The sequence below is a fragment of the Erpetoichthys calabaricus genome, chromosome 1 (genome assembly GCF_900747795.2).
Source record: "Erpetoichthys calabaricus chromosome 1, fErpCal1.3, whole genome shotgun sequence".
Lineage (NCBI taxonomy): Eukaryota > Metazoa > Chordata > Cladistia > Polypteriformes > Polypteridae > Erpetoichthys > Erpetoichthys calabaricus.
Window position 1 is genome coordinate 242,991,367 of NC_041394.2, and position 14,639 is coordinate 243,006,005.

At 37.8% G+C, this 14,639-nt stretch overlaps 1 protein-coding gene across 8 annotated transcripts in view; it reads right to left on the bottom strand.

Annotated features, from left to right (window-relative positions):
- The window catches only part of LOC114660491 (coiled-coil domain-containing protein 136), a 224,678-nt gene that overhangs the window by 122,806 nt on the left and 87,233 nt on the right, over nt 1–14,639 (bottom strand). For all 8 annotated transcript variants that reach the window (XR_007935690.1, XM_051931352.1, XM_028813245.2 and 5 more), the window contains exon 2: nt 4,008–4,232. Coding sequence is in view for 7 of the 8 variants with exons in the window: in XM_051931352.1 (XP_051787312.1) it covers nt 4,008–4,232 (225 nt within the window). In the remaining variant the exon portion in view is untranslated. The remainder of the gene's footprint in view (nt 1–4,007; nt 4,233–14,639) is intronic.

Genomic DNA, 14,639 nt, shown 5'->3' on the forward strand with positions numbered 1-14,639 from the left:
ATGATGGTGTTGAATGCTTATCTGTAATCTATGAACAGCATTCTTACATATGTATTTCCTCTTTCCAGGTGGGTGAGGACAGTGTTTATTGTTAGCGCAATGGCATCCTCTGTAGATCTGTTTGTTCTGTAAGCAAATTGGAGAGGATCCAGCATGTCGGAGAAGGAGGAGAAGATGTAACCTGTGACCAGTTGCTCAAAGCACTTCATAATGACCGATGTCAGTGCAACCAGGCGATAGTCATTCAGACAGGAGACCACCGGTTTCTTTTGGACAGGAATGATGGTGGATGCCTTGAAGGAAGTGGGACCACTGACTGCCTCAGGGAGAGATTGAAGATGTTGGTGAACACACCTGCTAGCTGTTCAGCACACGCCCTGAGGGCACGGCCTGGGATGCCATTTGGTCCCGGAGCTTTGCGAGGATTGACCATTTTGAAGGACCTTCTCACGTCAGATGTTTCAAGGATCAGTGACAGACTCACTGCCCCCTTGAGGATATAGCACCTTTTCTTTGTTGGCTGCATTAAAACGAGCATAGAAAGTGTTGAGCTCATCTGCAAGAGATGCAGTGGGCTGAACACTGACTGTGTTTTTCTTTTTATAGTCAGTGATGCAGCACAGTCCATTCCATAGGCGCTTGGTGTCAGAGCTGTGGTAGCTTGACTCCACTTTGTCCCTATACTCCCGTTTGGCCTTCTTGATGGACCTCCAGAGGTCATATCTGGCTGCTTTGTATGCATCAGAGTCCCCTGAGCCAAAGGCAGAGGTCCGCGCCTTGAGCTTAGTCCGAATCTGCCCATTTACCCAGGGTTTTTGGTTAGGATATATGCAAATGGAGGTTTCAGTGACAACATCGTCAATGCACTTGCTGATATATCCTGTGACAGAGTCTGTGAATTCATTGATGTTGTCATCAGCTGCATCCTCAAACATCTGCCAATCAGTTGTTTCAAAGCAGTCCTGTAAGACCCCCTCAGCTTCACTGTGTAATGACATCTGCAGCGGGCACTGTACCATGTGCACCAAATATCTGTTGGTAGCCTTTGTAGAATTTGACCATGAGAAACATGTAATCAAGGTTGATAGGCTAAGCAGCCTACGAGGAGCTTGATGTTTTTCATAATATGCATTGAATGGTATACTGACATATTCGCTTGTAATGCCTGTGACAGTCACGACATATTGTTTATTAATTCTCATTCTTTCTTTCAAACATGCTCCAGGAATCAATTAATCAAAGAAAACAGATTTTGGCACCATTATATAAGCATGAAGATTCCAGCTGTGCCTCTATAAAGTATCACTTAGACTCTTTAACATGCATAAACGTAACTGCCAAGTTTGATAGTAATAGAGATTGAGAGACAAAAAAGTTATGGAAAGATAAGTAGCAGAAGTAAAAGAAGTATCAAAGAGGGGTAAGAAGTTGGAACTCAAGTCACCTTATTTTTGTTAAACAGTTTTCTTTTTGAAAAAAAAAAAACATTTGTCACAGGCAACATGTCCTTCTAAATAAGCAGTAGGCGTAAACAGCACAAAGTTTTTAGTCTTGTTCCTGTAACTACACTGCCATCTGATCCTGAACAGATAAGTGTACTTGGTATTTACCAAGAGTGATATTTACTGTGAAAGGTGCTATAAAACGTTTACTTTTTGCATAATGAATGCATGTACATAATGAATGCATAATGATTTTTCTAATCATTTTATGTCCAGTGTAATATGGTGTTGAGGTGGGGAGTGCTGCCACCTCATGGTGGGTTTGAATCCCAGCCATTATTCTAAACTGGTCAAGAGGGTATGTGCATGAGTGGGCCATGTGATGGACTAGTGCCCCCTTGAGTCAGTGCTGTAGGGATTGATTCTGGTTTCCTGTGACCCTGAATTGGATTAAATGGGATTAACCTCAGAAGGAATGCCAGGGCAACCACACAGTAATACACTGGGGACATTTACATAGGAACTGACAAATAAGAGGAGGTCATTAAGCTGCTTTGGATAGCCAACAGCAAAATAAGTGTTATGATTTGTATTATTATTTAATTTCTCCCCTGTTTCCTTGGTGTTATACATAAAAGTTTTCGATCATTTCTAGGGTTTTGATAACCAAGAACTTCAAATACAATATTGTTTTTTTGTATTAGTTTTAAGGTCATTTTCCTCCTTTTCTGACACCTTTTTCACAGGTGTAACCATTTTGTGCCTTCAACACCATGTTGCAATTACTTGTTAAGGGACATGGCCTCAGAGTGACCCATGACTCACTAGTGCGAGGGTATAAAGGTTGGCACAATGTTCCTGGCCATCTGAGATTACGGATAAAACCTGAGAGTTAATGAATGTGTTTCTTTGTTTGACCTTTAGTGCACTGATCCGCTGACTACAAATTTTGGCTTCTGTTTGGGCTAAGATGAAAGATAGTAAGGATCTCTTGTTTAGAAATTTGGCATAACTTTTACGCCATGTTTCAGGTTCTGGTATCATACATTTGCATCTGCCTCCTGGTTCTATCTGGGCAGGACAGTAAGTTCTTTCGCTGAATTTATAGCTTTAATAAAGTCCCCTGTGAGGCATTAATGAATTGAACGCCTTTGATTTGCTGCTGAAACCTGGACAGCCCAGCAGCCTAAATTTATACTACCAAAACTGCTTCATCCATCCATCCATTTTCCAACCTGCTGAATCTGAACACAGGGTCACGGGGGTCTGCTGGAGCCAATCCCAGCCAACACAGGGCACAAGGCAGGAACCAATCCCGGGCAGGGTGCCAACCCACCGCAGGACACACACAAACACACCCACACACCAAGCACACACTAGGGCCAATTTAGAATCGCCAATCCACCTAACCTGTATGTCTTTGGACTGTGGGAGGAAACCGGAGCGCCCGGAGGAAACCCATGCAGACACGGGGAGAACATGCAAACTCCACGCAGGGAGAACAAAACTGCTTCAGAGTTACAATATATTTCTTCTACAGTACATATTATATCAAACTCTTAATTTGTTTTTAGAAATATACTTATATTAAAGGTGATCCAGAATGAAAGGAAGCACCTTGCAAGTGCTTACAGTCTTTAATCCAGTACTTGTTTCCAGTCTTTCTCATGATCACTAGTCAGTTTTTGAGATGTTTTATGGACATTTTTTACTTTTTTTCTTTTAAAAGTTGTTTATGGGTGTGTCACACACTTCCAGCGCATGCTCCCAACCTGTTTATGGTGCTTTTACCCCACTATGTTCCCTTTCTCAGTTTGCATCAATAGGTGCATTCCTGTCACATTGATGCTTTTGCACATTATTAATCAATGATTTGTCAAATGTCATCTTATTTGGCCAAAGGCTGTAGTAATTCTTCAAATTTTACCAAAAAAATGAAGCTGCTTTTTTGGGCAAGAATTACAGGTTTAAGATCTAAGTGCTTTGGTTGTGATTACTGACATTCCTCTTATACAATTGTTCACCCAGTAGATTAACTTCATTTGCTTTAGCGGTTACAATTTTAGTGTTTGAATTCAAAACTCTTCTATCTATGAATAAAATGTATTAAAGTTTCATTGAAACACTCTTTTGATCATCTGTCATACTTTTTCCTTCAAATATAATTAAGAAAGTGTCAAGAATGCAAACAACATTAATATATTGGATTTACAGAAATGATATGGGGTCTCTAAAAGTTATCTGCACTTCTCATTTTAAAGGAAAACATTTTGATTAAGAGAAAGTATCCAGCCACTCTCTACAACAGCAGACTTACCACATTCCAGTTCCATCTGCTGCAGGATAATTTAAAGTGCCTCAGTGTGCAGAACGGCATTTGACAATGGGGACTTGTGTCTAAAAATGGTTGGTGCTGACTGTGTAAGTCACCAAGCCAAAAAGATGACTCCATCTGTAACATCATAATATGGATTCTGGAAACAGTTGAAACATTTTGCACAGCATTTCTCTGTTATACTGTCAGCATATGAAGGCTGCAACACTTTTTAAATTACATACACTTACCCTGTAGCTCCTGAAAGCTCTCCTCGTGTTTCTGAGAAAGCTCTCGCGCTTCTTCCAGCTCTACAAGCAGCTGCAACACCTGGGATTTCAAGTCTTCAAGTTCTTGGTTATCAGAAGCTGGCTTCTCATCCTTCTTGCTATTTGCCTTTATCTCCTCAACCTCTTTTTCCACTGCTGTAAGCTCCTTCATCTCTGGCTTGGCTGTCTTGTCACTGGAATGATCATCTGTTCAAAGAACAAACATATGAAATGTCTCATAAACAAGGTTGCATTTTTGTTTTACTATTTTCTCATGATTGAGAGTTTACACAGTCAGACAAGCATATGTAGAGAGAATAAGCCATGGAATTATGCTGTAAGAATATACAACACAAGAAGAACCAGCTGCCAGATCTTCTGTGAGACACCTGAGGGCCAGGAATTGGATGTTAAAATAAGTCAAATACAAGAGCAAATCCTTTTTTGGGGAAATTATAATAATGGTAATATATCATGACCAGAGGCTGCCTCATTCAAACTCAGTTTTATGTCATCTGTCACAATATGTATCTCTGATTCACTGGCATTACTTCTTCATTTTGTTTTACTGCCATGTTATTGTTAAAAGTGATACTAACACCATTATTCTTTTCCCATTATAGAATAATATTTATATATGTTTTGTCATTCTTTGAATGTCCCATAATTTTATTTTACAAAACAGTCCATGTCTTTCTAATCAGAGGAGCTACTCTGTTGGTATTGATGGACACTTACCATGAATAACAGCATGGATCAGTCATTTAACATGCATGGTCTGTCTTAGCACCACTGGGCACAAGGCACGGACAAACGGATAGTTTCTCCTGTACCTCGGAGGGCAGTCACTCACACCAGACCACTTTAGAGGCAGAAGTTAACTTAAAAGTAAGTAAAATTGCAAAAAACTCAGACAGCGACAAGGCTGAAATATGATCCCAGGACTCTATGAACACTATTAAACATGGTGTAGCCAAGCTACCCTGATAAAATATGAATAATATTTTACACCTAAATTGTTACACTGATTTATATTTTAAGACTCACATAATTAGGTGTTCTAATGCCAGTCTGTGTACTGTATATACAATATACTGTACAACACAGTATTTTGACAACATGTTCCACTAACTGATTGGGGCACAGAGAACAGCCCTCAGTTGCACTTTGTAATAGCTGGGACAGAACCTCTTCTTGGGATGAGGCAGCTCTTGAAAACAGATGGATGGACACATACATTCCAAAAGCATTTTTAAGTTTCCAATTCTGAGATCTGTCAACGAGTGTTCAAGAGCATCACCTGCTGGCCGTCTATATATATAACAAGTGCAGCAGCCTGCTGGCAAATGAGACATGCCTGTGTAGGCCTTCCATTGGGCTTTTCCAAGCAGCTGCTGTGTGAATTTTCTTCAGCAGTTTCAGAAATTTCTTTGAGTGTGCACATTCAGAAGTAGCATCATATGTCACGTTCCCACTTTGATAGCCTTAATAAGAACAAATTATGTTTTATTATTGTACTATTTGAATATGAATGTCTATATGAAGGCAGAGAGTTATAGGGAAACTGTAACAATATTGCAGGTTTTGCAATGCTCACAACATAATGAAAACAAGTATTCTTTACTTTTATGACTTCCTCTAAACTCTCTTATCTCACCAGTAGTCTTTATTTTTTTCACTGTAGCATATCACAGTTGTGGGAGAGGACTTGTCTTAAAATGCTATATATTGTATATACAGCCTTTTCATTATTTGAGTTAGGCTGCTGTTCGTCTGAAAAGCTTTGTTTTGCTGTTTTATAAAATAGAATTAAATGGTCTCCAAAATGTATCACTACTGGACTGATGTAGACACTGACAACAGCAAAACTTATCACAGTGGATTCAGAAAAGTATTCAGACCCCTTCACTTTTTGCACACTTTATTGTGGTGTAGATTATTTTTAAAATTGGTAAAAAAAAAATCCCATCAATCTACACTCAATGACAAAGACTACAACAAAAATGTGATTTTGCAATCACGTAATTCAGCTCAAATAGCCTAGTGGTGACTCAATAGCACTTATAGACAGCAGATTCTACCTCAAGTGATGTAAGAATTGCATCAGTTGATGTCCTGTTTTTAGTTGCTGGTTGTGGAGGGTCTAATTGTTGTTCATATTTCCTAAAAATAAAAAATTTAAAGACGTATATAATGGAGAGATGTTGCAATAAAAATGGAACTTTCTTGGTAAATGTCCTTGTAGAATAACTGAAGTAATTTTGAAAAAAAAAAATCAGTCCACTGGGAACTGAGCTGCTTCATACAGACAAACATACAAATAGGGTGCCACTTAGACACGTCAACAACAATAGGTGCTTTTACGTGAATATACCTAAAAAAACACACAGACTCATAGAAACATGCAAAGTCCACAGTCAATGAATGTGCATGACTTACTGTAGGAGAAATGAGGAAACAGCAGCACTGCTCATTCACTGCTGACGTGTGTAAGCTTAACTTGTGACTACCTGATTAATATGTATTATATTTAAACAATGAAAAACCTGATGTAACATTATTTTTTAAATGATGAACATCATTACTTTTTATTATCAAAATCAAATAACAATCATAGTAAATTAATACAAAGATTTAACTTATCTCTTCATGGTATACTAATATTTGATTTACTAGCTTGGTATAGTACATTGACAGCACAGCCCCTAGCAATAACAGTGATATTTACTTCCCAGGTTACAGATTTTCAGATAATCCGTGTACAGTAGATCACTCCTGTGTCTGAATCAAGGCACTTACCTATTTTTACAGTATGATAATGATACTGATACCCCTCACTGTACAGTATGACAAGATCATTTTAGGCCTGGCTGTTTAATCAGAAACCACTGTACAGTACAATCAATACACTGAATTTACCTTGCAATTAGCTGACGCATACATTGATGTGATGTGAGTTGTGATGGATGTTTTGATTGGTGATTTTGTGCCAATGACAAGCTAAGGTTTTACAGTTTTAACTATACGTGTACTTTAATTTACATAGATTTATAGGACCCTCAAAGTACATAGTGAGCTTACCATATACAGCAATTACATTACATATTGGTGATATGGAATTCACTTTGGATAAGAGAGAAAGAAAGAAAGAAAGAAAGAAAGAAAGAAAGAAAGAAAGAAAGAAAGAAAGAAAGAAAGAAAGAAAGAAGCTTGATGATTGTTTTCTTTTACCACCACCCTTGTTCTCTTTACAGATGCCTTGTCTGAAACACGGCTTCATGCTTCAACGTAGAACTAGCTTCTGGATTGACTTGCATCTCAATGCCTTTTGCTTTGCTGACTGTGCATAGTGAGCATGTCTTTGTTCCATTTATTCAACAATCTGTTGAATTGTTCCCAATTTAGCACTAATGATGATATCACAGTTGAAATATTAAGACGGCAGCACTGTAAGTCTTTCAGTTACTTCTGTTTTGTACGCTTGCTTTGCTGCAGATTGTCAGTGTAGTGTAGATATGTCACATTGCACCTTCCAATGTAATTATCACCTTGCCAATGTGCGGCAAATGTAATGTTCTGTGCATGGATCACCATTAATTTGCATGGATATTACACTTCAGTTTATTTAAAGTTTAATTTTATACAAACACTGTGAAATTAGATATATTTATGTCTGTACTACACAATTTAAACATTACAAAAAAAGTTAATATTGCAGTTAGATAATTCAATTCCTTTCATGACTGGAAATGTGGATTCTGAATAATTATTTAAAAGGTTTACCAATATTGTATGTGGTGAGTAGGAGGGCTGGTGCATAATAAAAGCCCCCTCAAAGTGTTTGAAGTGGTATTACACTTACTGTGTGTATAATATCACAGTTACTAGGCAACATGAATTTATAGATGAGGGTATCATCGCAGTGTCTGTCTGTAAACAAGTTGTAATTTACAGCTATGGAGCTACTTGTGAAAATTGCAATAGAAAGATTTATGACAAGAATCAAAATTTTCTCAAAAGTCAAATAAGCTTTTCTGTACAGAAAATTTACCCTGTTTAATATTTTACCACAGAGCAGCCACTACCTGATTTATATTAAAAAAGGTTCATATTTATTTATAAACTTTACCCCAGCTCAGGTTGTATGTTAGCACACTGGTTAATACTGTTATCTCACAGCTTTGCAGTACTAGGTTCAAATCCCAAACTGGGCACTGTTCTGTCCATGTCTGCATGGATTCTTCCTGAAATGTTTCCCATATCTCAAAGGTATGCCATTAGTTGTTGACCCTGGCCCAATATCAGTGAGCGTGTGCATATACTGCATGTGCCCTGCAATGGATTGTTTCCTTGCCAAAGACTGTGTTCTGCCTTGCACCAAGTGCTGCTGGGATAGGATTTGGTATCCACGACACCAATCTGGATTAAACTGAACCCCAGCTATATCTAAATGAATATATGGTACCTGTAATGTCTGCCCTCATGCATATCCAACAGGACCCAAGTTCACGTACCCTAAGTGCCCCTGTCTCTTTCAAAGAAGAAGGCTTACTGTTTGCCTGCCTGCTAGAAATGTGAAGAAATACCATAACACCTTAACAAGCAATAAAATTTACTCGTCTAACTTTTGTAAACAGCTGTGAATCACCAAGAAAAATTATCTGCCAGAAATTCTATATTAAAAAAATGCTGTGACCAAATTACATACCAGCTGGCTTGTTTGCCCTGGTGTCCTATCAGATACTGAATCTTTATTTAAAATTCTGTTTCTGACTTATAACACTCAAGAACAGTGCCCTCACTTCTCACACCATCCAAACCTAAGAATCAAGGGAGATCTTCTGACTTTGGGCTTCTTCTACAACTCTGTGATGGCCAGTGTGATCTTCTACGCTGTGGTGTGCTGGGCTGGCAACATCACTTCAAGAGTGGCCCTCCGCTAATTAAAAGGGCAGTCTAAGGTATGTGACACACTTTGGACCCCCTAGAGGTCACAGCAAAGGAGAGAGTTCAAACAAAACCCAGTGTCATTTTGAACAATGCTGCACATCCTCTCAATGACACACTAACACTGAAGACTTTTTACCAACAAATCATTCATCAGATGTGTGTCAAGAAACATTAATGGTGTCCTTTATACCAATAGCAATACGTCTGCATAATGCTTAACAGTGACTAGGACTGCCAAGTCATATGTTTCCTGTCTTTTTAAATTTTCTTTCTCATTAATCAGACCAAAGTGAGTTTGTATATATATTTATTTATCTTTCTATCTTTTTATGCATTTATTTATTTAATGAGCTTCTGGGAACAAAAAAGTTCTATCTATCTATCTATCTATCTATCTATCTATCTATCTATCTATCTATCTATCTATCTATCTATCTATCTATCTATCTATCTATCTATCTATCTATCCCAAAACCTCATTACAGAACTCTCAGCAGATATTTAAATAATCTTTGTGACTCATAGCCTCTGAAATCCTCTTAGTTCTATCTGTGAGGCTCCTTGCATCCTCATTGAAAACCTATTTGTTTGCGCTGTCATTTTAATTGTTGTCCCTTCATTTTCAAAAGTCACTGTTATCTATCAGTACAGCAATACCACACTGTGTATCCTATGCTAACTTTATCTACTAGGTTTGAATGTTCTACCAAGAATGCAATAGCTTGTTAAGTTTATAATTAGTTACATTTTCCAGTTTAAATTTCAATTAATGGTTACTAAATTCAGTTTCACACTTTTAAGTTCAGAATATCATACAAGATTTACAAAAATGGTATGAGAAAAGGAAATGAAGCATAAACACAAAATGCAATGTTGAAACATAAACAGAAACATCATGCACTTTCCCTATGTTTTAATTGTGGAATTTAGTGGTATTTTATTTGTACAGCTTCTTTTGATACTTGCTTTTTGAGATTGCCTAGTATACAGGTACCTCTGAAGTGTTCCTGGTATCCATCAGTGCTGCATATATTCTTACTGTACTGTTCTTAATATATGGCTTATTCTGTAAGCAGGCACAGTATGATCATTTTGCTTTTTTCTGCCGCATTGGGCAGAAACCTGCTCTGTTCAGGGTGCCACACAGACATGTTTGCAGTTTTGAACCACCTTTGAGCATTCCCTGCACAGACCCTGATGTTACATTATCTTGATCAGTTTTGGGATAGCAGATCATTCTGATTGATTTGATTTTTAAAAGCAATGCTGGCTATTTCTACATGTGTATTTAAACGCTACACATTATAAAATAACCACAGATATAAACAAAGACTAGTGAAAAATTTACATTTTTTTATTGATTTTATTTCCTTAGAATTAATTTTTGCATTCAGCTTTATCAAACAACACTGCACTGTCTTGTGAATATTATTAGGGAGATATACTGTATTTGACAGATGGGTGACATCTATCTCCATCATTTGGCAATTTTAGCTTTCACCTTGAGATGTCAAGCACACCTCTGATGGCAATTTACTAGGCATTTTGCCAGCTGTAGGAAAAAAGAGTGGCACAATACATGATCGGATTCTTGATAAAGTACCCATCTTGTCAGGCAGCTGATGGACTTATAAGAAAGCCATTATTTATTTCAATAAGATTATTTTCATATTGTGTAAAGCACATTTTAAACAATGACATGTATTACAGAAATTACAGATTGGAAATATCACTTTGAAAACTGATTTTTTTTTTTTGCTTATCCTACTACTATTAAAATGAGTGTTTCAATTTCATAATTTGTATTCATTATTTTATTATCCACATGTGCACAGTTATTTTAATAATATTTTCTGCTAATTCAGTGATATAATATTAAGTACTAATGCATTATTGTATGTGCCTCTAATGTATTCACAGAGGTTTCATTCCAAGAAGGGTAGCGCACTGGTAGCACTGGTGCCTCACAGCTTTGAGAGACTGGTTTAAAGTCCTAAACTGATCACTGGTTGTGTAGAGCTGGTGTGCTCTTCACATTCTGCTGTGGATTTATCAAGGTATACTCTAGTTTCCCTTTGTGGTCTGGTATGAATCAATTAATAGATGCCTAATGTTTTTTCCTTTTTATGTTAATATGAGAAAATGCATTAAAAGTACTGGAATGTTATGACCTTACAACACCAAGACAAGCTAAGAGGTGCACAACATTAGGGAGTATTATGGCAAATGTTCAAACAACCAACATTTTGATTTGCATGGGACTTGCAAGTCAAGTGAATCTTGTTTGGAATTAGCTATACAAATCCTGGCTGGTAAATCAGCGTGTAACCCCCCTTGGTAATGTTACATGTATGTTCCAATATTTTCTTTTTTGAATTACAGACTGGAAATTTAAACATGCCATTGTAATAAATGTCAGTGTTAAGTTGTTTGATTGATAAGAAGGCTTACCTTTGTAAGAAGAAGCAAGAAGAGGAGGAACAAGAGAGAAGAAGAGAATGGGAGTGAACTGAGAGACAAGAGAATGTGAGATATAAAAGATGAGACGCTAAGAGCAAAGGAGGTAACAAACACAACTGTCTGATAAGCCTTACAGTCAATAACGGGAAGTGTTTTGCTTTATCCCATTGACTTATCATTCCTGATAGTGAAGATGGTCAAAGAATGCTCACAGGGAGAGAGAGACACAGAGAAAACAGTGAGATGACAAGCTGCCACTGATACAACTGTTTCTAGAAGTCTCAACAAAGTCAAGAGCCGGAGTTTACTTGCTTGAGCTCTTTTTCCAAAGACTGGAGAAAAATGATGATACATCAGTAACTGTATAGCTAGTCAGAGGCACCTTAATTTACAGTATATTTCATTGTTGGAGCACCAACATTATGCACACCATATATTCTTCAAGCCTCATCTTAAGGAAGGGGACTGAACACTAAATACCCTGTGTTTGTGTTTTTATAATTTTAAAAGTGTGTAAGTAAGTTCATATTTATAAATGAATGTTGTATTTGTTGAAATTCAAGCAAATCATCAGTGAATTCTTGTACATATCCTAATCTAATAACTAAGTCATTTTAAAAACGCAACATTGCTCAAGAATTGATAATTTTTCTGATTTTATGGTAATGATTTACAATAACCCAGCCACAGGAGATCCACAAACTAGTGTGTTTCTTCATGCCGGTCACAAGCCCGGATAAATGGGGAGGGTTACGTCAAGAAGGGCATAGGGCATAAAATTTTGCCAAATCAATATGTGGACAACAATACAAATTTCCATACCGGATCGGTCGAGCCCCGGGTTAACAACGACCGTCACCAGTGCTGTTAGTCAATAGGGTGCTGGCAAAAATTGGTCTACTGTTGGCCAAAGAAAAAGAAGAAGAAGGTGAAGAAGAGGGGGGAGACGTGTCTCAGAGGCAGGAGGAGAGGAAGAAGGTAAAGAGAGTGGAACCGAGGGTAGGAACTTTGAATGTTGGCAGTATGACTGGTAAGGGGAGAGAGTTAGCAGATATGATGGAGAGAAGGAAGGTTGATATATTGTGCATGCTAGAGACTAAATGTAAGGGGAGTAAGGCCAGGTGGATTGGAGGCGGATTCAAATTGTTCTATCATGGTGTGGATAGGAGGAGAAATGGAGTAGGGGTTATTCTGAAGGAACAGTATGTCAAGAGTGTTTTGGAGGTGAAAAGAGTGTCAGACAGAGTAATGATTATGAAGCTGGAAATTGGAGGTGTGATGATGAATGTTGTTAGTGCATATGCACCATGAGTTGGGTGTGCAATGGGTGACAAAGAAGATTTTTGGAGTGAGTTGGAAGAAGTGATGAACAGTGATATCTGGACAGAGGAAGGAGGAAAAGGAAACCTGGTGGTGGAATGGGGAAGTACAGCAGGTATGGAGCAGGTTGAGGAAACCCTGGAGAGGTGGAGATATGGTCTAGAGAGGAGGGGAATAAAGGTCAGTAGGAACAAGACAGAATACATGTGTGTAAATGAGAGGGAGGTCAGTGGAATGGTGAGGATGCAAGGAGTAGAGTTGGTGAAGGTGGATGAGTTTAAATACTTGGGATCAACAGTACAGAGTAATAGGGATTGTGGAAGAGAGGTGAAAAAGAGAGTGCAGGCAGGGTGGAATGGGTGGAGAAGAGTGTCAGGAGTGATTTGTGACATACGGATATCAGCTAGAGTGAAAGGGAAGGTCTACAGGACGGTAGTAAGACCAGCTATGTTATATGGGTTGGAAACGGTGGCACTGACCAGAAAACAGGAGACAGAGCTGGAGGTGGCAGAGTTAAAGATGCTAAGATTTGCACTGGGTGTGACGAGGATTAATAGGATTAGAAATGAATACATTAGAGGGTCAGCTCAAGTTGGACAGTTGGAAGATAAAGTCAGAGAGGCGAGATTGCATTGGTTTGGATATGTGCAGAGGAGAGATGCTGAGTATATTGGGAAAAGGATGTTAAGGATAGAGCTGCCAGGTAAGAGGAAAAGAGGAAGGCCTAAGAGAAGGCTTATGGATGTGGTGAGAGAGGACATGCAGGTGATGGGTGTAACAGAACAAGATGCACAGGACAGAAAGATATGGAAAAAGATGGTCTGCTGTGGCGACCCCTAATGGGAGCAGCAGAAAGAAGAAGAATATGATAATGATTTACAATGAGTTCACTTCACTTCTCATAAATAAGGCCTCATTTTTCATTGAGTTTGTTCTTCTGGATAGAGCATTACTCAGTCTCAAAGTAAATTTGCTATACAACCATCTGAAAATGTTGTGACTTTTGCAGTCTGTTTCCCCAGTATTGTGGCTCATCAGGCATAAAAAAAACTCACAAGGTATGAAATATTACAGATGCTGGGTAAACTTGGTTCTTATTGGTGACACAGATGTCTTACATATGAACAGCATGTGATATAAAAGATCCCTAAAAGGTGTTATAAGAGTCTTGAAAGAAAGAAAGAAAGAAAGAAAGAAAGAAAGAAAGAAAGAAAGAAAGAAAGAAAGAAAGAAAGAAAGAAATGGTTGGTTTTATTGCAGCCATTTTGTGGCATGTTTTCTATGGAAATTGCCATTTTGTTTGTAGGAACATCTGTTGCTGGCCTTGTGATTAAAAAGCAAGTGATGCCTTTGCACCCAGCTCCTCATTATCCGAACACTGGATAGTCTTTTTACTATGACAACCCCATGAAATGAAAATAACAAAGCAAGTACAATAGTATGTTCCAAAGACAATCCATGACAGAGAACCAAATGGTTACATATCCCTGTAAAAATTGTTCTTTATATAGAACAGAAGAGCAAATAAGTTACAAAGGTTGAGCTCACACCTGGGATGTTTACTTTAACATTATATTAATGAGTTGTTGTCAAGTTCTGAAAATGTTCTGAACAGAAATTTATAAAGACAATTTGATTTTTTCCAATTTGAGATACTGTAGAACACTTATTTCCATCTAAGTTATAAAAGAAGAATCAGTCTTTCTGCAGGCAGTATGATATAGAATGTTACAATAGATTTTTCATAGCACATTTTTATCTTATCTGGTAACACAAGATATTGTTAAATAATCAGGAGTGATTTTATAGACCTCTGTTTGTTTGCTAGACTATGATTTTTGTCAGTGCTCTTTAATTCCTTTAAATTTTTCATTCTTTTCCACT